Here is a 25,338-nt window from a genome sequence, read left to right as displayed (position 1 = left end):
AAACTCAAGGTTTCTAAAAATCAAAGTAAAGTGAGTATATAGCATGAATTTACGGTGAAACAGAGTGCTACCGAATAAACAAAACCTAAATCAGGGCTCTGTCCTGCATTACTGCAGTCATCATGAGTAGTGACTATATAAAATGAGAAACTGTCTACATCATATGAATACTATTAATGACAGGACTTTTTTTTATTAAAATGGCAAGAGTACAAATAACTTATATTAGTAAAATATGATAGTGTTCAGACTATAATATCAACATGAAATCGAAGTCTATGGACAGAAAAGGTAAGAGATTTCAGAGACTTTGGGGGAAAAAAGGAAACATCACTGAACTTGTTATGCTACATTATAGACAGCTGCCACAGGCAAAAATAAATAAATAAAATGGCAATTAAGTTGATTGCAGTATTTTAATATTTTAAAGGAAAACGTATGAAAAATACAGATTTTTTAAAAATAATCTTACATTCTTGACAGAGATAGTATTACCTACCTTTCTAAAAATGGTAGGGGTAAACAATTATAGAAAATGTATGGTAATTAATGGTACAACACTAAGGATTTAAAAACCCTGACACACGCCTACTATACTGCTTTGGAGTCAGAGTATGGCCTGGAATTCATGTCAGGTTGGCTCCAAAATGGAATGTGGGGTCCCAGGCCAGGAGTGGTAAACTGCACCTCTTTTGGCACAATTTGTCCAGCCATGAAAGCATAAATCACAAAGGAAAAAAAAAATCAGTTTTGTTAAAACACTTTGCCCTCTTTTTATAAGCTTCTTTATTTACTCCGGATAGTTAACACAACAGTCGTCAATAGTGAAGTAAGCAGATTTTACACTCACTATTACTGTATAGATAGAAAGGGCCATATACATTTTTGTGTTTATAAGTCATCTCAGATCACTGCGATATGGCATGGCACATGAAAACAGAGATTCAGAGGCGTTAATAAATTCATTTAACATTGTCAAGCATTCAAAAGATAAATGCAATCATATAGCAAAAAAAAATCAGTTTGAAACTTTGACCTCTCCCAAGGATGTGAAGAATCTTTCCACATGTCAGAAATCTCTATAGCAAAGATTCCTATAAGACAGAAAAAAGGTATGTAGATTAATATTTTAACTCAATGATTTTATGATGTATTAAAAAATGTATTTTAGTGTTACTTTGGCAATACTTGGAATTTTTTCCCCTCAGCTTCTGTGAAGGAAGTCAGATATAATGTACTTTATCACCCAGTTTTCAGAAGCTGTGAATCATCCATATCATGCAATAATATGGACTCAACAATAAAAAGGAAACAACTATTGACTTTATACACCAACCTGGATAGATCTCACGGGCTTTGTGCTAAGAGAGAAGAGTCACTCTCACAAAATTACATCCTGTGTGTGATTCCGTTTACACAACACTCTCAAAAAGACAGTATTACAGAGATAGAGAAGAAAGTAGAGTTTGCTTGGGGATAGGGAGGACGGGAGGATGTCACCATGTAAGCGTATCGTGAAGGAATGAGCTCCTTGGGGCTGATGGGACATTTCAGAACCTTGACTGCGGTATTGTTCTATGTGTGGTATGTAAAAAAAAAACAACAAAACTGCACATACACTAGCAAAAACTGAATAAAGTGTATCAGCTAGTTAGCTACAGCAACATCAATTTCGTGGTTTGTAAGACATGGCCACTGGGGAAGTTGTTGGAGGATATGTGGGACCCTCTGTACTATTTTTGCGTCTGCCTGTGAGACTAATCATTTCAAAATAGAGAGTAAAACAGAGCAAAACAAAACTGTGCTACAGCCACACAAGGGAATACTGTTCAGCAGTTAAAAGCAATATCCAGTAATATCTGATATATACAACAGCCTGGATAAACCTCTAATATATAAATCTAATATTTTACCCAGTGGCTGGGTAAAAGTCAGCCACCGCAGACTATGTACCACATGATTCCATTTATATGGCAACCTGAAAAGCCACATTATAGGAACAGGAAACAGACCAGCTGTTGGGAAAAGTAAATTAAGTACATTGACTGTTGTCTAGATGATGATGTTCAGTCACTAAGTTGTGTTCAACTCTTTTGACCCCCATGGACTGTAACCTGTCAGGCTCCTCTGTTCATGAGATTTTCCCAGACAAGAATACTGGAGTGGACTGCCATTTCCTTCTCCAGGGGATCTTTCCGACTCAGGCAGGAATGAATCTGAGTCTCCTGCATTCACAGGTAGATTCTTTACTGCTGAGCCACCAGGGAAGCCCATGTCTAGATATTAGATGGTGGTCAAAAGGTACCATTAAAACGAACAGCAAAAGCTTAAAAATTTTAAAAGGGATACTTTAAGGACACTATTAAAAGTATTAATAGAAAGGTAGCCATTATAATAAGACACAAAACTTCCTGAATATCAAAAGAAATGGTTACAAGCAAAGAAGGATAACCAAATAGAGAAAGAATTAGAGCAAACATCACATAGTAAACAGTTATCATAACATAATATGACAGAGTTGAGACCAAATTTAACAGTTATATCAATAATGCTAAAGAGCTTAACTCACCTATTTAAAAAAAAAGAATTTCAAAATGGTTCATAAAGTCAAACTCAAAGCCATACTATCTAAAGAGAGACATTTAAAATGCAGAGATTCAAAAAGAGAGATGGACAAAGATTTACCAGGCAAGTGGACCCAATAAGGAAATAGGAGTTGTAACTCTAATACCAGACAAAGTAGACGTCAAGTCCTTCCTCCTTCCAAAAAAATTAAGTGCATCAGAAAATAACACTTTGTAAAAGCCACATTCACAGTGAAGATATGACAATTCAGAATATCTATGCAACAGATAAAACAGCAAACCACCTATATAAAACAAAATTTATAGGAGATATAAGAAGAAATAAAAACATACCAATAATAGGAAATTTTAAAATGCCATTCTTATAAAACAAGTCAAGTGAACAAAAATTAAATGACATTATAAAAGAACAAAGTAAAATTAAAAAGGTAAATCTTCTGGATATATTACACTATATTCTGATAAGAAAGAATATATCTTCTCAAGTGTACATGAACTATTCACAAAACTTGAACATGTAGTAAAGTATAAAGAAAACATCAGTAGTTTCCATAAAATAGAAATATTACAAATAATATACATAATAACACTGAGAATTAAAAATGAAACCAAACCAAACTAAAAACTCTTCTCACTGAAAATTAAAAGATTTTCTATCAAATAACTCTTGGGTAAAAATGAAAATACAAACAAAGATTAAAGAAATTCTGAAAAATAATGATCACAAAAATACTATATATCAGAATCTGTGGGATATATTTAAAGCAGTAATCATAGAAAAATTCATAACCCTGAATATCTACATTGATAAAAGTTAAAGAATGGTAATAAGTGAATTAAATTTCTAACTCAAAAACCTAGGGGAAAAAAATCAAAGTAAATGAAAAAATAGCACAAGGAAGGAACTATTGTAAATAAAAACAGAAATTAATAAGGTAGAGAAAGAAAATAGATTAAATCAATAAATCAAAATGCTTCTTTGAAGCAAGGAACTAAGTAAACAAACCACAGGCTAAGGTAATCAACAAACAAAAGGGAGAAGCACATATATACAAATAAGAAATGACAACAGGATATAACTACTGACACAGAAGAAATTTAAAAGTTTATAAGATATTGCATTGATTACTTCTGTGCAAATAAAGCTGAAAACCTAGAGTTAAAAGCCTGGATAATTTTTAGACAAACAGATATAGCTTAAAAAGACTAATTTCCAAAGAAGAAATAGAAAAAGTTACCAAGGAAGTACACCCCACAAAAAAAGAGCCAAGGCTCTTTAGAAATCAGATAATCCCCAACTGTATAACTTGTTTCAAATTACAGAAAACAAAAACTTCCAAATTATTTTTTTTAGAAGCAGATATAACATTGATATCTAAACTTAACAGAAAAAGCACAAAGAGATAAGTACAGGTCAATATCAGTTATGAATATTGATATGCAAATCTAAAATAAATAAAATATTACCGAACACTAAGAAAATAATAGACTATGACCAATTTCTTATGTATGTCAGAAATTCAAACATGGTTCAGTAGTTGAAAAATCAATTAATATATCCACATATTAATGGCTCTAAAGAGAAAAACCATATCTTCATAGATGCTAAAAAAAGTCCTTGACAAAAACACTGTTTCCTAATTTAAAAAAATCTTGAAAAAAATAGGAATAAGTGGTATTTCCTCAATACCATAAAATATATAAACTTGAATCATAAAACTAGTACCTTAATTAACAGGGAAAAATAAAAGGTAGAATTAAAACAGGAATTTCACTTTTGCCACGACTATCTGTCATTATTCTGATGATACTAGCAAATGCTATTAACCAGAGAATATAATTCAAGAGATAAAAATAGGAAAAGAAGAAATAAATATCTCTTTCTGCAGATGACATGATAGTATACCTAGAAACCCCTAAAGAATTAATAACAAAACTTAATGAAATGAAAGATAACATGCTAGAAAATTAACACGCAAAAGTAGCATCATTTGAAAATATAATATATGGAGGAAACTCCATTTACAATAGTAACAAAAAAGTAATAAAAAATATTCAGGAGTGAATTTTACAAGAAATATTCAAAACCTATATAAAGAAAAACTACAAGCAATTCCTTAAAGGCACAAAGCAAATTTGAACAATGGAAAGACATCTCTTCTTGGTTAGGACATCTCAGCATAATAAAGAAAAATGAAAGTAAATTGATACAAATGAATCTACCGTTATTTTAAATGTATACCATCACCATAGTGAGAGTGAAAAAAATCCAAGTAATTTACGAACACAGTATTTGACTATATGCCCCCAAGACTTTGGAAAGGTCATGTATGGGACAGGAAGGAAGAATTGCAAATAGATTTTGAACTTTTTTCTGAGTTGGCCTGTTTATTGTAGTGACATAGATGAAGAAATCTTGAAAGTACTTTAGATGGACTCTGGGATTGAGCGAAGGAATAACTGTGTTACCACTGTTGAGTGAATATTTTGATGCTGACCAGGCCTCTCACTGGAGAAAAAAGGGTGTCATAGGAACACAGCAACGAAGGAGGCAAGGGAGAAACCTATGATGGTCCCAGCTGGAGGTACTGGCTATTGTTTAAAAACGTCTGTTGCAGGGAGTGGGTGGGTAGGAGGAAGGCAAGAGAGAAAGGGAGGAGAGAGCGCAGGAGAAAGAACGCGTGAGACAGCTCATACTGCCTCACAGACACAGAAAACGCAAACGGAGTAAAATTCTTATAACAGTGAGCAGGGAGAAAAGGAGTACAGATGTGCTTTGCATTGTTTTATTTTTAACTTCTTGTAAGTTTGAAATTATTTCTAAATAAAGATGTTTTTACAAAATCTCTGGCATTTAGGAATATAGCTAAAATACTTTCCTTTGAAAAATTAGCCTATTACTTTCCGAGAGCATATGTATTTTTGGTGCCACAATAACTAGCCAATAGTTTGTTAATGAAAGTATATAAAAATGTACGTTATAGAAATTAACGAAAATCAGATTTTTAAAATATAATTTATGTAAACTTTTGATAAAATAGACATCTTTCTTTAACATATTTATATGACACTAATTATCAAAATACTTTTTTTATGTCAACATATCCAATTATGTAGTGATGTTTAAATAGCACTATTAATGGTAGATGGTTACTGAGTTTCCTTACTCCCTCAAATATTCAGTGCTTATTGCTATATGGTTCCCCAAAGGATGGATCTTTAAACCACTTACTCTTCTAATGATCGATCTAGGCCTCGGTCAGGAGATCGATGGTGAGTACGTTCTGGTGAGTGACATTTTGTATTTGGCTTTATTGTGGAACTCAAATGATAAGCATTACTTGAGTAATTCTGGCGGCGGAGTTCTTGCACAGCCCTCTCCCTAAAGCAAAATAGGGACACTTTAGCTGAACTTTTATATCTAGCAACATTATTAACACTGTTGTAAAACTGCAGTTCAAATCATACTTTAAAATCTAATCACCATGAAATAACCAGTCTGTTCTTATCCCAGAAACAGGCTTTCCAGGCTGCTGAACTTACCTTTCAAAGCGCTCCGTCCCTAGCTGTCTCTTTGTAATGTCCAAGTCGGCTTCCAGTTGTGTCACGACGTTCCTGAACTGGGCCACATCCCTACTCTGGATGGCCCTGTGTAGAGAATGTGAATGATGGTTGATTAAAGGTAGAATACCAAAGTATTCCTAAGGTACCTAAAACCATGTTGGCCATGGTTTCTCAGCTGAAGCCAAGCAACACTCTGGTTTTTACAGATGTATCAGTGCATCAAAAATATGTCAATTTCATACAAATAAAATAAATTAAAATAAAATATGCCAATTTTAGATGCAGTAAAATGTGCAAAGTAGTCTACTAAAAGCCCTTTAAGCTGTCTCAGCCCCATTCAATTAATTAAACTTCATTTTCCCTATTTTTAGATATGGTAATACTATTATCTACCTATATTATCAATTCGCTGCAGATCATTTTTACAATTTACTTCATGGTATGATGTGCATATTCCAATGCATGTAACACTGTAATTCACGAACACCATGATGAATATGCAGTGGGCGCATATCAGTTCAGTTCAGTTCAGTCGCTCAGTCGTGTCCGACTCTCCGCGACCCCATGAATCACAGCACACCAGGCCTCCCTGTCCATCACCAACTCCCGGAGTTCACTCAAACTCATGTCCACAGAGTCGGTGATGCCATCCAGCCATCTCATTCTCTGTCGTCCCCTTCTCCTCACGCCCCCAATCCTTCCCAGCATCAGAGTCTTTTCCCGTGAGTCAACTCTTCGCATGAGGTGGCCAAAGTATTGGAGTTTCAGTCCTTCCAATGAACACCCAGGACTGATCTCCTTTAGAATGGACTGGTTGGATCTCCTTGCAGTCCAAGGGACTCTCAAGAGTCTTCTCCAGCACCACAGTTCAAAAGCATCAATTCTTCGGTGATCAGCTTTCTTCACAGTCCAACTCTCACATCCATACATGACCACTGGAAAAACCATAGCCTTGACTAAAAGGACCTTTGTTGGCAAAGTAATGTCTCTGCTTTTTAATATACTATCTAGGTTGGTCATATATATGTATATCTAATTGACCAACTGCCTTATAAATGTGTGTAATGAAATTTGATATATCCAACTGTTAAAGACAAAATCTCTTCAGTTTAACAGGATCTTCCTTAGTGCTAAATAAACAATGCCTCCAAAACTCTGTGATAAGCATACTACCATGAGGAAGATAATGACAGACGTGACTGCTCTTGCCAGAACACTCTCTCCTCTCTGCTGGCTTTCAGGACTGCACTACGGACTGCTGGAATCTAAACTCTAGAGACTAGGAACACAAGAGTTTTTCAAGCTTACCAGTTCTAGGTGACACTACTCACCAGCCAGTCTAAACCAGAGTGTACCCCCTTAAGGTGGGAGTTTTGGCATACTTCACTGAGGCAGTTTCCACCTATGGCTTGAGGAAATGATCCTACAGAACTGGATCATTCTGAAGGTCCAGTCCAAAGCCCAGCTGCAGTGACTGAAAAGAGTGAATCAGTTACAGCTGCCACAACCTAAAAACAGTCTCTGAAGGAAACCAGCCCTGGTTTTGCAGCCTGTGCTCAGTCAAGGGCTCCCACAAGTGGCCAATTCCTGAGACCATGATTCCTGTCCTTCCCCACGTCCCCTACTCAGATGGGAGGGCAGAGCTGAGGCTAGATGAAAAGGTTTTACAGACGGGATGGATAAGAACAGAGGCTAAGGGTCCCCATCAGGTTTTGTGACAGGTGACAAAGGTGATAAAATAGCTACTATGCAGGCAGGGTGGCTTCCCTGGTGGGTCAGATGATAAAGAATCCACTTGCAATGCAGAAGACTGGGGTTTGATCCCTGGGTCGGAAAGATCCCCTGCAGAAGGGAATGGCAACCCACTCCAGTGTTCTTGCCTGGAGAATTCCATGGACAGAGGAGCCTGGTGGGCTATAGTCCATGAAGTCCCAAAGAGTCAGACACGACTGAGCGACTAAGCACATACAGCACACACACATGCAGGCAGGCATTTCTATCTAATCCTCCAGTGGTGTAATAAGGTGCTAACAGTACTGGGAATTCTTTTTTTCTTTAAGTCACAATCAGTGCCCTGGGGGAAGTCTCCAGCATTCAGTGAGTGCAGTAGTGCTTCCAGGTACCCAGTACTGAGGGAAATACCATGTGACAAATGAAAAGACTGGGTAGCAATACCAAGCAGGTCCATAAAGAGAAAAATCTTTCTGGTTTCAGAAGTGCTTTTTTTCTAATCTGGTTATAATATTTCCCAAAGGCAATATGTTAGATCAGTAGATGTTCTATTACACCCAAACTCCATTGGAAACAATCAACACAAAGATGGTTACATTTAAATTTAGATGCATTAGAGACACATAATAGAAATAGGTACTAAATCTCAGACAAATCAAAACATTTTGAGTCCTCAGTTTAATTAATAGCAAACTATGACATTAAATGGTCTAAATTCTGGCTTTAAAATTCCACTAACCTATAAAGTACTGAAAACTTAAAAAATACGACTTAATGTTATCATACTGCTAATCAACTCACATTTTGTTTTCTGCCAAACAAAGGTGTTCTTTGAGAAGCTGAATTTCAGATTCTTTTTCCTGAAGTGCTATCTGAGACTGATATTCTTTGTCTCTATTGGCCACCAGCAAAGCTTCTAGATTCTGCATGGAGATTCTCTCATTTGTCATCTGACTCCTGAGGAGTTCTATTTCAGAACGAGCAGAATCCAACTCATTCTCCATCTGCACAATGATAGGAAGATATCTATACTTATTCCCACTTGTTCACTTAACTCATGTATTATCAGAGACTCATAAAATTTCTCTGTTATGAACGGACAACCACGTTTAATTTCTAGATTTGAAATTGTGTCCTTCTTAGCAGATACATGCACACACACAGTATCACTTCCTAACTCTCTGATAGTATCAGAAGGTTCATTAATTTAAGAGTTATTAATCCCAAACGTCAAACAATTTCCATGGCCAGCTTTGATATTTCTTATAATATATTTTGGCAAGAATGACATGGTCGTATCTGTGACTACTGCTTTGTCTCAAGTTGGGTGAGTTACAAATGCCTGACTTCCTGATTTAATGACACCATACTTCATGATTAAGAAAGATCTTAACTTTTTAGACTAGATACAATTAAAAATGATGTCTGACCATAGCAAAAACAAAGAGTAATCGCACATTCCCTCTCTTGTATAGTCCGATGGAACACTTCACTTTTTGAAGGTTATCTTGAGCCTAAAATACATTCTATAAGCCAAATGCTTCTCCAAAAGGAGGGAAACCAGACATCATTATTTAGGAAAAAAAATTCTTTATCTCATAATACACATTATAATAAATTATATATATATTTAAAAATTTAATGTAAAAATCTGAGAAAAGAAAGTTTAATAAAAATGAATTATTAGGAGATGGGCAGGCAGGTAGGGTAAGAACTTTTTAGACTAGATACAATTAAAAATGATGTCTGACCATAGCAAAAACAAACATATCTATAGTCATTATAAACAACCAAAATTTGTGAGAGAGAAAAAAAAGACGAAAATAACTCAGTAAATAGTTAATATCTTACTAATAAAAGGAATATGAACTAATTCATAAGAAATATGAACTAATGATATGAACAGAAAATTTACAAAATATAGCTAGCTCATTAGTAAACATAGAGAATAATATATTTTATATTGATAATCAAAGAAACATAACTTAAAGCAAAATGGTATTTCTAATCCAGGATTTCTTAACCTTGACCCTACTGAGCTTTTGTGCTGGGTAACTGTTTGGTATAGGGAGCTGCCCTGTGCCTTACAGGATGCTAAGCGGCATCCCTGGCCTCTACTTACTAGAGGTCTACAGCACCCCCCAACCCTGGTGTGACAATCAAAAATACCTTCAGACGTTGCTAAATAATCAGAGTTAAAAACCTCTTTCGGTTGAACCAATGCTGCAGTTTATTAAATTGGCAAATGTCTTAATGTGTGTCGGTTAACATTAAAATAGGCAATGCTGGCAGGAATACAAAGTAGAGCATCACTTTTTTTGGCAGCAGCTTCATTGGGATGTAATTCACATACCATACAACTCGCCCATTTAAATGGTACAAGTCAATGGTTTTTAGTATACTGGGTTGACCAAGATCACCTTACGGAAAAACTCAAACTTTTTGGCCAACACAGTATTAACAGAGCTATGTGATCATGCCGCATTCTCACAGTTCATTGTTAGAACATTTTCATCATCCCAAAATGGAACCCAGTACACATTAGCAAGTCACTCCCTTACCTCTGCCCCAGCACTCAGTTCAGTTCAGTTCAGTCGCTCAGTCGTGTCCAACTCTTTGCGACCCCATGAATCACAGCACTCCAGGCCTCCCTGTCCACTAGCCCTAGGCAATAACTCATCTATTTGCTATGATCTCCCTTATTTTGGACACTTCACATAAATGGAAACATACTCTGTGTGTCTTACATGACTGACTTCCTTCACTTTGTGTAATGTTTTCAAGAGTTGTCCATGTTTTAGCAGCTACTGCCAAATAATATTCCCTTGCATAGATGTAGGAATATTTGAGTTATTTACACTTCTTGGCAATTATGAAGAATGCTGCGAAGGACAATTGTGTATCTGTTTTTACATGGAACTTCTTACAGATGCCAACAAGACACATCATTCTCAAATGCACCATACCCTCCTAACAAGCAGTAGGCTAACAAAATAAGGAGTTCAACACGGTGTGATAATAACAGAAATGTAAACATAGCCAAAATGTGTTGATACTTCAATTATACTGTGCAACTTTAACATACAGCCTTTCAGGACTCAGGTCCCATCTAGTCTCTTGGGCGTGCTACACTGGCCACTGCAAATGACTGACTGTTCACTCCAGGGTTTACTTATACCTCCATACCACTGCCTAAGCTATTCCCTCACTCCTTTTGAGTTCAGGAGTACACCCTTATGAACCCCTCTCTGACACCCACAGGACAATGGGAATTTCCTCTCTGAAACCTTGAGTATTTCTTATTAGTATCTCATTCACCCCAAATTATTTGTATGTCACTACCAGGAGGTCTTTGAGGGAGGGGGACTGTACCTTTTGAGCATTATATTCACATGGCAAGCATGATGGCAGGCATCAGGCACATGGTAGATAAAATCAAGTGAATTACAGTTGAAAAGAACTCAGCCAAATAGTAAATTTAGCTTAAAACAATATCATTAAAATTATAATTTAGCTAGATAGACCTCAACCTCATGGTTCTTTGCTGACTGGTAATGTCAGTGTGTTTTATCACTTTTTTGACTAAAAGTAAATGCAGAGCACACAAAGGAAGAGTCTCTGTTATGGTCTTGAATGGTTTGGAACACAACAGAAATTAATATCCTGGACTTTAAAAATAAAATCTAAAGTTGAAAGACATACCTTTGCTGCAGCATTTTATTTAAAAAAAAGTTTGTTTTTCTAAAATTACAAAAATTTTACAGTGATAGCATTATTAAAAGAACCATTTAAAAATGTATGACGTACCATTTCTATCTCTTGATCTTTAGCAACCAGCTGTCGATTAAGAAGTTCTTTGCTTGAGTCAAGTTTAATGCAAAGTTCCCTGGTGGAAGACAAATCTGCAAGGGCAGACACTTTTTCAAACTGAACCTTCTGAAGTTCCTCTTCCATCTTTACAACAGACTTATGTAAAGTAGCAATCTGGGACTTGTAAGACCGTTCTGCATTTAAGTGCTGCAAGGACAAATTATTATATATTTTTTAACATGGGAAAAACCCACAACACGGAAAACAAAGTGAAGGAAATTTTTTAATGACAGTGCATTTAGATTACAAGGAACTTTCTCTCTCTCTCTTTTTTTTTGCCTTGCCAAACAGCATGTGGGATCTTAATTCCCCAACCTGGGATCAAACCTGTACCACCTGCAATGGAAGCATGTAGCCTTAACCATGGGACAGGGAATGGTAAAGGACATTCCATGAAATGGTAAAGGACAGAGAAGTCCCTTATAAACTACAGTTGTAATAGATGGTAAGAGTATGTACAAAACATTCTGGGAAATAAATTCCGGTTTCAAATTTTCATATACAAAATCCATGAGTAAAGTGGTCAGCTGATCATTCTTTTTAATGTACTGAGAAGACAACTGACAAGTCTCAGCCCCAAAGCTATTTGAGATATATATATATCTTTGTAGTTCTGTCTATATTTGCCACAGTTACAATTATTCTATAATGTAAATATTGTTGCTATTAAAGATAAAACATTAGCCACTGTTTCATTCACCATGCCTACTTTTCCATTCTTGAATGACATGCTGATATGGATCATAATATCATAAAATGAGGACTGATAACTCTCTAACACTTACTAATACCTCTGAGGGAAATAGACTGGGTAACTATAAATTAAGGATATATCCATATTATAGAAAATGAGAGCATGTTTTAAACAGTGTAATATGAGATTCAAGTTCTATAAATGCTTTCAAATATTCAAGATAATTTCCCCACCACCACTTTTTTTTCCTCAGAAAAAGTTCTTATGTAAGTCCACCGCCACCTACAGAGAAGTATTTGCTATTATATAAGGCTAAGAGAACTAAGAGGCAAGCAAAGAAACTTTTTGGCTTTTATAAGCATTTTCACAAGTACAATGCACAAAAAACTGCTCCTGGAATAAGTTATCTGGCCAAAATTCACTCCTCTCTTTCTCCTTCCCTTCCTTCCTCACTCATACAATTATTCACATTCTTCAAACAAACTTCTATCCATCCATCCACCCCACTCATCCACCTATCCATCCATTCCATACATACTTCTTGTGTATATTCTATGTTCCAACAATGTGCCTAGATGCATAGCCAATGGTAATGGTCTTTGTTCTCAGGAGGCTTCCAGACTATGGGGGAATCATGGTCAATAAAATAATCATAAAGATGAATATGTAGATACAGACTAGGCAAACATTTCTAGAGAAAAAAACTACTACACAGGGAAGTGACCTAGACTGAGAGGATCAGGGAAGTCAAGAAAGCCTTCTCTGAGTCAATGACACTTAGATCTGAAAAGCAAATGATACACAATATGTGAGGGGAAGGTGGCTTTTCAAATTGGAGAATGCCAAGTGTGAAGCAAGAGCAGAGAGAAGGCTCCTATGTCTCGAGCTCAGAGACCACAGAAAAGAGTGAAAAGAGACACAGTTGAAAACACATACAACTTACAAAACAGAGCCTGGTAGCCCAGGTATCAACAAAATTTAGGTCTTTACTTCTACTGAAAGATCTTACAGAGGAGGTTATGTGATCAGTTTCATGTTTTGAAAAGAATGTATGGAATGTTTCATATTCTAGTAAAATTGCTGATTAAGCTAAGAGGAAAATCTTCTGGATAAAATAGAATAAAAAATTAATTTTGCAATTTATAGCTGAACTTGTAGGTAAGAAAGAGAAATTCTCACATGCCAAAAACAAATAAAATGAGTCAAGGTCAGCTGGTAACAAATGTGCCAAAGCTGGGGACAAAGTTTAAGCCTGTGAAAGTGAAAAATTCTTAATGACCACCCTGGTGATTCATTGTTCAGTTGCTAAGTCATGGCCAACTCTGCGACCCCGTGGACTATAGCACACCAGGCTTCCCTGTCCTTTATCATCTCCTGGAGTTTGCTCAGATTCATGTCCATTGAGTCAGTGATGCAATCTAACCATCTCATTTTCTGCCACCCTCTTCTTCTGCCTTCAACCTTTCCCAGCATCAGGGTCTTTTCCAATGAGTCAGCTGTTTGCATTAGGTGGCCAAAGTATTGGAGCTTCACCATCAGTCCTTCCAATGAATATTCAGGGTTGATTGCCTTGAGGATTGACTGGTTGGATCTCCTTGCAGTCCAAGGGACTCTCAAGATTCAGCACCACAGTTCGAAAGCATCAATTCTTTAGCTCTCAGCCTTCTTTATGGTCCACATCTCACATCCATACATGACTACGGGAAAAACCATAGCTTTGATTATTCGGACCTTTGTTGGCAAAGTGATGTTTTTGCTTTTTAATGTGCTGTCTAGATTTGTCATAGCTTTCCTTCCAGGGAGCAAGCGTCTTTGAATTTCATGGCTGCAGTCACCATCCACAGTGATTGTAGAACCAAATAAAATAAAATCTACCACTGTTTCCATTTTCCCCCCTCTATTTGTCATGAAGTGATGGGACCGGATGCCATGATCTCAGTTTTTTGAAAGTTGAGTTTTAAGTCAGCTTTTTCACTCTCCTCTTTCACCCTCATTAAGAAACTCTTTACTGTAGATCACCCTGGACTGGGCATTTAATAGAGAATCTGGAAGGGTCACACCTTAGGGGTGAGGCTAAACTAGTCTTACAGGAAAGGCTACTTTAGATCTGCCCTACCAAAGCTTAAAAACAATCTTGAAAGTATTAGTTAATCTTCAAGTAAGTTAAGGGCCTGCCAAAACAAATCCAACATTTTCTAAAGGAAGACAACAAAATCTAACATTCAACAAAGTAAAACCCACAACGTCCAGCATTCAGTTTAAAAATATATATATCAGATATGTAAAGATACAGGAAAAGTGATCCACAAGCATCAAAATTAGTTAATGTAAACAGATGCAAAATGACAAAAGATTATATTAGCAGACAAGGGCCTTTAAACAGCTATTATCTAGACAAGAGGGATTAACAGGGTCTGAATTACCCTGTTGCCAAAAACAAGTAGAAAAATGAACAAAATATAGGAGGGAAAAAATCTGTTTTCAGACAACAGATAAAAGGTAGCAAAGAACTATGATCTCTTGGAAGGAAAACAAATAAGACAAACCAGATACCCCATGTCTAAGGTCAGCAGCAGCAACTGTGCTTCACTGGACCAGCCATGTGGAGATACCCCATGTCCAAGGTCAGTGAAACCCCAGTAAGATGGTAAGCACTGGAGCGGCTGTGAGGAGATACCCTACATCCAAGGACAAAGGAGAAGCCCCAGCAACATGGTAGGAGGGGCGAATTCGCATTTAGAATCAAACCCCATTCCCGCCAGAGACACTCAGAGGGCTCAAATCAACCTGTGCGCACCAGGACCCAGGGACCCCACAGAGACTGAGAAAGAACTGTGTTTGAGCGTCTCCTGAGGAGGTGCGGGTTGGCGGTGGTCTGCTGCAGGGACAGGGGCACTGGATGCAGCAGACTTGGGTATGGCATAAGCCCTCTTGGAGGAGGTCACCATTAACCCCACCATAGAGCTGCCGGAACTTACACAGGACTGGGAAACAGACTCTCAGAGGGCACAACAGAACCTTCTGCACCAGGACCCAGGAGAAAGGAGCAGTGACCCCACAAGAGGCTGACCCAGACTTGCCAGGGGTGTCCGGGAGTCTCCAGTGGAGGCGTGGGTCAGTGGAGGCCTGCTGCAGGGTGGGGGCGCTGAGTGCAGCAGTACATGCATGGAATCTTTTGAGGGAGGTCACCATTATCTTCATTACCTCCACCATAGTTTGGCCCCAGGTAAATAGCAGGGAGGGAACACAGATCCACCCTTCAACAGAAAACTGGATTAAAGAGTTACTGAGCATGGCCCTGCCCATCAGAACAAGACCCAGTTTCCCCCTCAGTCAGTCTCTCCCATCAGGAAGCTTCCATAAGCCTCTTATCCTTCTCCATTAGAAGACAGACAGACTAAAAACCACAACCACAGAAAACTAACCAATCTAATCACAAGGACCACAGCCTTGTCTAACTCAATGAAACTATGAGCCATGCTGTGTAGGGCCACCCAAGACGGACGGGTCATGGTGGAGAGGACTGACAAAATGTGGTCAATTGGAGAAGGGAATGGCAAACCACTTCAGTATTCTTGTCTTGAAAACCCCATAAACAGTAGGAAAAGGCAAAAATATAGGACACTGAAAGATGAATTCCCCAGGTCGGTAGGTGCCCAATATGCTACTGGAGATCAGTGGAGAAATAACTCCAGAAAGAATGAAGAGACGGAGCCAAAGCAAAAACAACACCCAGTTGTGGATGTGACTGGTGATAGAAGCAAGGTCCAATGCTGTAAAGAGCGATATTGCATAGGAACCTGGAATGTTAGGTCCATGAATCAAGGCAAATTGGCAGTGGTCAAACAGGAGATGGCAAGAGTGAACGTCGACATTTTATCAATCAGTGAACTAAAACAGACTGCAATGGGTGAATTTAACTCAGATGACCTACTGTGGGCAGGAATCCCTTAGAAGACATGGAACAGCCATCACAGTCAACAAGAGAGTCCGAAATGCAGTACTTGGATCCAACGTCCAAAACGACAGAATGATCTCTGTTCATTTCCAAGGCAAACCACTCAATATCACGGTAATCCAAGTCTATGCCCCGACTAGTAATGCTGAAGAAGCTGAAGTTGAGCAGTTCTATGAAGACCTACAAGACCTTCTAGAACTAACACCCCAAAAAAGATGTCCTTTTCATTATAGGGAACTGGAATGCAAAAGTAGGTAGTCAAGAAACACCTGGAGTAACAGGAAAATTTTGCCTTGGAGTCCAGAATGAAGCAGGGCAAAGGTTAATAGTGTTTGGCCAAGAGAACACACTGGTCATAGCAAACACTCTCTTCCAACAACACAAGAGAAGACTCTACACATGGACATCACCAGATGGTCAACACCAAAATCAGACCGATTATATTCTTTGCAGCCAAAGATGGAGAAGCTCTATACAGTCAGCAAAAACAAGACTGGGAGATGACTGTGGCTCAGATCATGAACTCCTTATTGCCAAATTCAGACTTAAATTGAAGAAAGTAGGGAAAAGCACTGACATTCAGGTATGACATAAATCCCTAACGATTACACAGTGGAAGCAACAGATTCAAGGGACTAGATCTGATAGACAGAGTGCCTGAAGAGCTATGGATGGAGATTCATGACACTGTACAGGAGACAGGGATCAAGACCATCGCCAAGAAAAAGAAATGCTAACAAGCAAAATGGCTGTCTAAAGAGGCCTTACAAATAGCTGTGAAAAAGAAGAGAAGCGAAAAGCAAAGGAGAAAAGGAAAGATAAACCCATTTGAATGCAGATTTCCAAAGAGTGGCAAGGAGAGATAAGAAAGCCTTCTTCAGTGATCAGTGCAAAGAAATAGAGAAAAACAAGAATGGGAAAGACGAGAGATCTCTTCAAGAAAATTAGAGATACCAAGGGAACATTTCATGCAAAGATGGGCTCAATAAAGGACAGAAATGGTATGGACCTAACAGAAGCAGAAGATATTAAGAAGAGGTGGCAAGAATACAAGAAGAACTGTACAAAAAAGTTCTTCATGACCCAGATAATCATGATGGTATGATCACTCACCTAGAGCCAGACATCCTGGAATGTAAAGTCAAGTGGGCCTTAGGAAGCATCACTACGAACAAAGCTAATGGAGGTGATGGAATTCCAGTTGAGCTATTTCAAGTCCTAAAAGATAATGCTCTGAAAGTGCTGCACTCAATATGCCAGCAAATTTGGAAAACTCAGCAGTGGCCACAGGACTGGAAAAGGTCAGTTTTCATTCCAATCCCAAAGAAAGGAAATGCCAAAGAATGCTCAAACTACTGCTCGTGCACTCATCTCACACGCTAGTAAAGCAATGCTCAAATTCTCCAGGCCAGGCTTCAATGATATGTGAACCGTGAACTTCCAGATGTTCAACTGGTTTTAGAAAAAGGCAGAGGAACCAGAGATCAAATTGCCAGCATCTGCTGGATCATCAAAAAAGCAAGAGAGTTCCAGAAAGACATCTATTTCTGCTTTATTGACTATGCCAAAGTCTTTGACTGTTTGGATCACCATAAACTGTGGAAAATTCTGAAAGAGATTGGAATACCAGACTACCTGACCTACCTCCTGAGAAATCTGTATGCAGGTAAGGAAGCAACAGTTAGGAAAAGGAGTAAGTCAAGGCTATATATTGTCACCCTGCTTATTTAACTTATATGCAGAGTACATCATGAGAAACGCTGGGCTGGGTGAAGTACAAGCTGGAATCAAGATTGCTGGGAGAAATATCAATAACCTCAGATAAACAGATGACACCACCCTTATGGCAGAAAGTGAAGAGGAACTAAAGAGCCTCTTGATGAAAGTGAAAGAGGAGAGTGAAAAAGTTGGTTTAAAGCTCAACATTCAGAAAACAAAGACCATGGCATCCAATCCCATTACTTCATGGCAAATAGATGAGGAAACAGTGGAAACAGTTTCAGACTTTATTATTTTTTTTGGCTCCAAAATCACTGCAGATGGTGATTGCAGCCACGAAATTAAAAAATGCTTACTCCTTGGAAGAAAAGTTATGACCAACCTAGGCAGCATATTAAAAAGCAGAGACATTACTTTGCCAACAAAGGTCTATGTAGTCAAGGGCTATGGTTTTTCCAGTAGTCATGTATGGATGGGAGAGTTAGACTTTAAAGAAAGCTGAGCACCGAAGAATTGATGCTTTTGAACTATGGTGTTGAAGACTCTTGAGAGTCCCTTGGACTGCAAGGAGATCCAACCAGTACATCCTAAAGGAGATCAGTCCTGGGTGTTCATTGGAAGGATTGATGTTGAAACTGAAACTCCAATACTTTGGCCACCTGATGCGAAAAGTTGACTCACTGGAAATGACCCTGATGCTAGAAAAGATTGAAGGTGGGAGGAGAAGGAGATGACAGAGGATGAGATGGATGTCATCACCGACTCAATGGGTATAAGTTTGGGTCAATTCCAGGAGTTGGTGATGGACAGGGAGGCCTGACGTGCTGCAGTTGATGGGGTCACAAAGAGTCGGACAGTACTGAGCGACTGAACTGAATTGAACTAAACTGATGGTGGTCATGGGCTTCCCTGGTGGCTGACACGATAAAGAATCTGCCTGCAATGCAGGAGACCTAGGTTCAATCCCTAGGTTGTGTTGTTAGTAGATTTTCCTTGGAAGAAAAGTTGAAAAAAGATTTTCAAGTAAGTAACATAATATATGTGAAACTCATAACTACACAAGTAAAGGAAGGACATTAGAGACAGGATGAGTGAAGGTAAAATAATATCTCTTATTTTTCTTATTTTTAACTAATTTACTAGATAACAGTGGGTTCAACACAATAGCAACAATTTATTCAGTGATTATAGCTCATGGATAAGTAAAATGATGGACAGTAATGTTATAAAGCATGGGAGAGAAGAATTTCAAATAAAGACACCTGCACTATTCCTGCAGTCATATAGTGCTATTTAAAAATGCATACTTAGTCATAAGTGTATACTGAAAATTGTATGGTAATCACTTAAAAAGTTTTAAAAAAGAAGTATATTGATATGTTAATTTAGGAGATAAAATATAATCATAAAAGATGCTCAACTAAAACCAGAAAAGCAATAAATGAGGGAAAGACAAAAAAGAAACATAAAACAAGGACAGTGAATAGAAAAGTCACAAATATGATAATTATTAACCCAGCTATATCTATAATCATTCCAAATGTGAATGGACTTATATATACAGGATGTCAGAATGGGGAAAAACAAAACTCAACTGTATGTATTTATAAGAAACTCACTTCAATATAAAGATGCAAACAGAAATCAAAGGAAGGCTGGAGAAGTTAGATTAATTTTAAACAAAGCTGATTCAGAGCAAGGAAACTTACCAGAGATAAAGAGGAGACATTAAATAATGATAAAAAGCTTAATTCACCAAACATAACAACCCATAATGTGTATGCACCTAACAACACAGTATGTCAACACACATAAAGGAAGAAATGATATCATGGCAAGGAGAGACACATAAGTCTACAATTACAGCTAGAGACTATATCATGCTTCTATCAGTAATTGTCTGATCCAGCAGGCAGAAAATAAGTAAATATACAGTTAAACTGGACAGCACCAATCGCTGGAATTGACAGTTCTAGAAACTTCTTTCAACAATAGCAGAATACACATTCTTCTAAAGCTCATATGGAATATTCTCCAAGTAGACTACACATGGGCTACATAACATACATTAACAATTTTTTAAAATATTTTCTTTGATGTGGACCATTTTTAAAGTCTTTATTGAACTTGTGACAATATTGATGCTTTTTTTTTTAATGCTTTAGTTTTTTGGCCCTGAACCATGTGGGATCTGAGCTCTTAAAACAGAGACTGAGTCCACACTCCCTGCACTTTGGAAGGTGAAGTCCCAACCACTGGACTGTCAGGAAAGTCCCAGCCTAACAAATTTTAAAAAATATAAATCATACTAAGTATGCTCTCCAACCGCAGTGAAACTGAATTGTTAATCAATAACAGAAAGATAACTGGAAAATCCCCAAATATGTGGAGATTAAACAACACACTTCTAAATAACACACAGCTCAGAAAAGAAATCTCAAGAGAAATATTTTGATATTTTTAACTAAAGTAAAATATAACTTATCAAAATTAGTGGCATGCAGTGAAAGCAGTAGTTAAAGGAAATTTGTAGCAGTGAATACATTTATTAGAAAAGAAGAAAGATCTAAAGTCAATAACCTAAGCTTCCACCTTAGGAAACTGGAAAAAGACGCAAATTGAAAGGAGGGAGAAGAAAAGAAAAAAATAAGAGAAGAAATCTACGAAATTTAAAATAGGAAGTTAAAACTGGACAGCTACATGTAAAAGAATGAAATTAGAACACTTCTTAACACCATAGACAAAAGTAAACTCAAGATGGATTAAAGACCTAAATGTAAGGCCAGATACTATAAAACTCTTGGTGGAAAACACAGAACACTCTTTGACATAAATTGCAGCAAGATCTTTTTCAATCCACCTTCTAGAATAGTGAAAATAAAAACACAAGTAAACAAGTAGTATCTAAATAAACTTAAAAGCTTTTGCACAGCAATGGAACCATGAACAAAACAAAAAGACAACCCTCAGAATGGGAGGAAATACTTGCAAATGAAGCAACCAACAAAGTATTAATCTCCAAAATATAGAAGTTAATGCAGCTCAATATTAAACAAAAAAAGACAATTAACCCAATCAAAATATGGGAGGAAGATCTAAACAGACATTTTCCCACAGACATACAGATGGCTAAAAAGCACATGAAAAAGACGTTCAACATCACTAATTATTCCGTTCCGTCCGTTCCGTCGCTCAGTCATGTCCGACTCTTTGTGACCCGTGGACTCGGCTTCTCCGTCCATGGGATTCTCCAAGCAAGAATACTGGAGTGGGTTACCATTTCCTTCTCCAGGGGATCTTCCCGACCCAGGGATCGAACCCGGGTCTCCCGCATTGGAGGCAGACGCTTTAACCTCTGAGCCACCAGGGAAGCAGGAGATGCATATCAAAACTACAATGAGGTATCACCTCAGACCTGTCAGAATAGCCATCATCAAAAAAATCGATAAACAATAAATGCTGTAGAGAGTGCAGAGAAAAAGGAGCCCTCCTACACTGTTGGCAGGAATGTCTCAATAAATTGGTACAGCCACTATAAAAACAGTTTGGGTGTTCCTTTAAAAACTAAAAATAGAGCTACCATATGATCCAGCAATCCCACTCCTGGGCATATATCCAGATAAAATCATAATTCCAAAAGATACATGCACCCCAGGGTTCACTGCAGCACTATTTACAGTAACCAGGACATGGGAGCAACCTAAATGTCCACTGACAGAGGAATGGATAAAGAAGTGGCACGTGTATTACAGCGGAGTACTACTCGGCTATAAAGAAGAACACGTCTGAGTTAGTTCTAATGAGGCGGATGAACCTAGAGCCTATTACAGAGCAAAGTAAGTCAGAAAGAGAAAAACAAATGTATATTAACACACATATGTGGAATCTGAAAAAAAAACTGGTATAGACAATCTTATTTACAAAGCAGAAACAGAGACACAGATGTAAAGAAAACAACATATGTACCAAGGGGGGAAAGGCGGGTAGGATGAACTGGGAGATTTGGATTGAGACATATACACTATTGATACTGTTTATAAAACAGATGACTAATGAGAACCCACTGCACAGCACAGGGAACTCTACTCAGTGCTCTGTGGTGGCCTAAATGGGAAGGAAATCCATAGAAGAGGGGATCCATGTATACATATGACTGATTCACTTTGCTGTGCAGTAGAAACTAACACAACATTGTGAAGCAACTACACCCTAATACATTTTTTTAAAAAACAAACCCCCCAAAACTCAAAGCACACAAAACATTATACATCATTTGTGGGTGATTGGTATGTAGATAAAGTACAAACATATGTAAGAGAGTTATACAACTAACGTGAAAGTTCTGCACACCAACCACAAGAGCAGGGGAGGAAAAGGATGCGGAGCTGGGGCTGCAATGTTTTGTTTCTTTAAATAAAGACACTTTATTTAAATGATAAATATTTTCTTTATAAATACGGCAAAATGTTAGCGTTCTTCAACCTTGGACATGGGCTTATGTGGGCCTTTTATATTACTTTTGGGGAGGCCACTGTTTTTGTATGCTTGAAATAGTTTCTAATTTTTTAAAACGCTAAAGATTATTCTGTTAAAAGTTGCAGGTTAGGTAAGAGATTAGAGAACCAGTGTGGAGAACAGTTAACAGACAGACTACAATTTATAGTCTACTTAGACAACCTAAGTGTTTGTTATACACTTAATTTATGGAGAGCCAAACAAAACTCTTTTAAATATGATGCAGGAGGTACAACAAGCATATTTTCCCAAACTTACCTGCTCGACCTCTCTATTGAGAGCATCTACTTTTTCTTTTAATCTGTTCCCCTCTGCCTCAGCAGTGATAAGTTCTAATTTGAGGGTATTGTTATCTGCCTCTGCTTGACGGGCCTTATTTTCCCAGTTTTCAGCATCTTCATTGGCTTTTCGGAGTTGGTCCATCATTTGCCTGTTCTCAGATTCCTAGAAAGCACATCTTAGGTGTTACTTTAAAAGAGTAAAATGTTAAACATATGATGCAAATTAAACATTATTTGCCAGGTCACTAGGAATTTACTTGTCAAGAGGATCATCTATAGCATAACCTCAAGGAATCCTGTCTATACTCTCAGTTTAGAAAATTGGTCACTCAATAATTAACAAAAGGTATTGGGCCCAGGATCTGCCCTGGTTCCTGAGTCACACACACTCTAGTAAGGTTATGGTTTTACTTTTATCTTCCAGACCTCAATGAATATGTTTTTACATTTGCTGTTGTTTAAACAAAACTCCTCATTGCCTCTTTTCCCTATGTATCTGCTTGCTGACTACTTGCTGGTCTGGTTTCTGAGTTTCAGCCTTGACCTGACCTTTTGTATCTATGTATTCCGGGGTTCTGGTTGCTCTTTTGGGTGGAATTGTGACTACAGAGCTTCTGACCGCTTGCATATCTTAAGCATCAGCTTCTGATAATTCTCTGGGTTTGTTGTATTTCCTATCTGGTTCCTGCCTTTCATTCATAACTCAAGCCTTAATCTTCTCCACCATAGGCTGTTCTGTGACTCACTTTTGCTCTCTGTTCTAACTTGCCTGAAGTTGCTCAGAAGTAAAATATGAAACCTATGCTGATAAACACGTAATGCATATACATTCAAGTATATACTGGGCGTACAATATAGAACCATGTTGTTAGAACCTATGAATTGGCTACCAGGGAAGCCCACATAAATATACATGCATGTATATACTGAGTGTACAATAAGAAACACATTGTTAGACCCTATAGACTGACTAAAGTAGGAGCTTATTTCTAAAAGAAACAATATACTATGGTGAGTAATAATCATGAAGCTACTTTTAAAAAATATATTTTAAAAAAATTATTTTAATAGTATGGTTTGACTAACTCATTCTAAAAATTTATAATTCTGGAAATTAATTAAAAAGACTCTAGATCTCTTTCTCTCCTACTTGTTAGTAAACAGTTCAGAAACACCAGGCTAAATTTATTGCCAAAATTATAATAAACAACACCTCTAATTGTATAAGACTTTCAAATCAAGATTTAAGTTCTCACAAATATGATTAATCATGAGATTGGTTGAAATTCAGTTAATATTGCCACCTTGTGGTCTAATGTGTACCTTGACCAATATGAAGGATCTGTGCCAAGTCTGTTGATTAACAAGTTAACATACTAATCTACTGTATTGGCTTTTAAGATTCAGATATTCCCAATGTGCCAGTAGGAATCAGATGTGTGTTTCCTATTACTGTACTAAAAATAACAGTTGTGTACAGAGTATGTGCTTGGAAGGTACATGGTACAGTATACATAAACTGGATTTACTCACATCAATTTTTACCCTCTTTAACTTTCTGTAGCACTTACTGTATATCAATCTTTTAAAACTGCCCTACAGCATTATGTCAACTGGTTACTATCAGAGAAATTGAGAAGAGAGCCGTTGCCCTCTGGCCCTAAGAAATAGATCACAGCAGAGTGATCAATTCTGATTTGCTACACAATCAGGTGAAGAAGCCTCTTTTGTCAAAGGTTTGTAATTGTCAATTACCATTTCCAAATATAAGTGAGCCCATGTTGATGCTGGCCCCTTGTCCTCTATCCAGTTAGGAGGGTTCTGTTTATCTAAAATGGCTAAGTGGCAAAACAAAAGGGGTGCATTCTTGAGTTACCTTTCTGGATATTGTTGACATTCTAAATATATAGTTAACACACAACTGTCAACATTAGAATATGCTATGCACTAAAGAAATGCAGTTGATGCAGCCATTCCTATGAGCGCAATCAATCAATAGCTCTCATGAAAATTCAGCTGTCTTGGGCCAAAGGGAAAATAAATATATACGTACTTCAGACTTTAATATATTCTTCAGTTTATTAACCTCCAGATTAGTGTCTTGAACTTTCTGTTTAATGTCACTAAGTTCATTATGAGTATCATTCAATTTTTTAGACAGGGCCTATGAGAAAAAGACAGATTTTACAAAAAAATAAAAATTGTTCTACATCAAAACCACCATAAATATTTAAATATTTATAAGATGATAAATAAAATTAATATACTTAATACATAAATCTCATATAAAGACAGTAAGAAAACACAGGAGTCCAAACAGTAAGTGGACAAAGAACCCAAACACAATTCATAAAAAAGGAACCACAAATGGATAATACTTAAAGTTAAAATTTACTAGCAATCAAAGATATGGCAAGGAAT

At 37.3% G+C, this 25,338-nt stretch overlaps 1 protein-coding gene across 6 annotated transcripts in view; it reads right to left on the bottom strand.

The window, feature by feature from the left end:
* Positions 1-329: 329 nt before the first annotated feature.
* TSGA10 (testis specific 10) overlaps positions 330-25,338 on the bottom strand; it is a 93,672-nt gene continuing 68,663 nt past the window's right edge. For 3 of the 6 annotated variants that reach the window (XM_088841652.1, XM_055399832.2, XM_055399833.2), the window contains 7 exons: positions 24,971-25,081; positions 22,895-23,080; positions 11,688-11,897; positions 8,682-8,884; positions 6,129-6,233; positions 5,818-5,967; positions 331-1,094 (listed from right to left, as the gene is read on the bottom strand). In XM_088841652.1, coding sequence (XP_088697778.1) covers positions 1,070-1,094; positions 5,818-5,967; positions 6,129-6,233; positions 8,682-8,884; positions 11,688-11,897; positions 22,895-23,080; positions 24,971-25,081 — 990 coding nt within the window. In that variant the 3' untranslated portion in view covers positions 331-1,069. Of the gene's footprint in view, positions 1,095-5,817; positions 5,968-6,128; positions 6,234-8,681; positions 8,885-11,687; positions 11,898-22,894; positions 23,081-24,970; positions 25,082-25,338 lie in introns of all 6 variants that reach the window. The other 3 variants (XM_088841653.1, XM_055399829.2, XM_088841651.1) reach the window with 3 other exon arrangements.

The sequence above is a fragment of the Moschus berezovskii genome, chromosome 11 (assembly GCF_049115385.1).
Source record: "Moschus berezovskii isolate FMDL1 chromosome 11, NW_MosBer_1.0, whole genome shotgun sequence".
NCBI lineage: Eukaryota > Metazoa > Chordata > Mammalia > Artiodactyla > Moschidae > Moschus > Moschus berezovskii.
The sequence above is the reverse complement of the archived record's forward strand: the minus strand, read 5'-3'. Positions and strand labels throughout refer to the sequence as shown.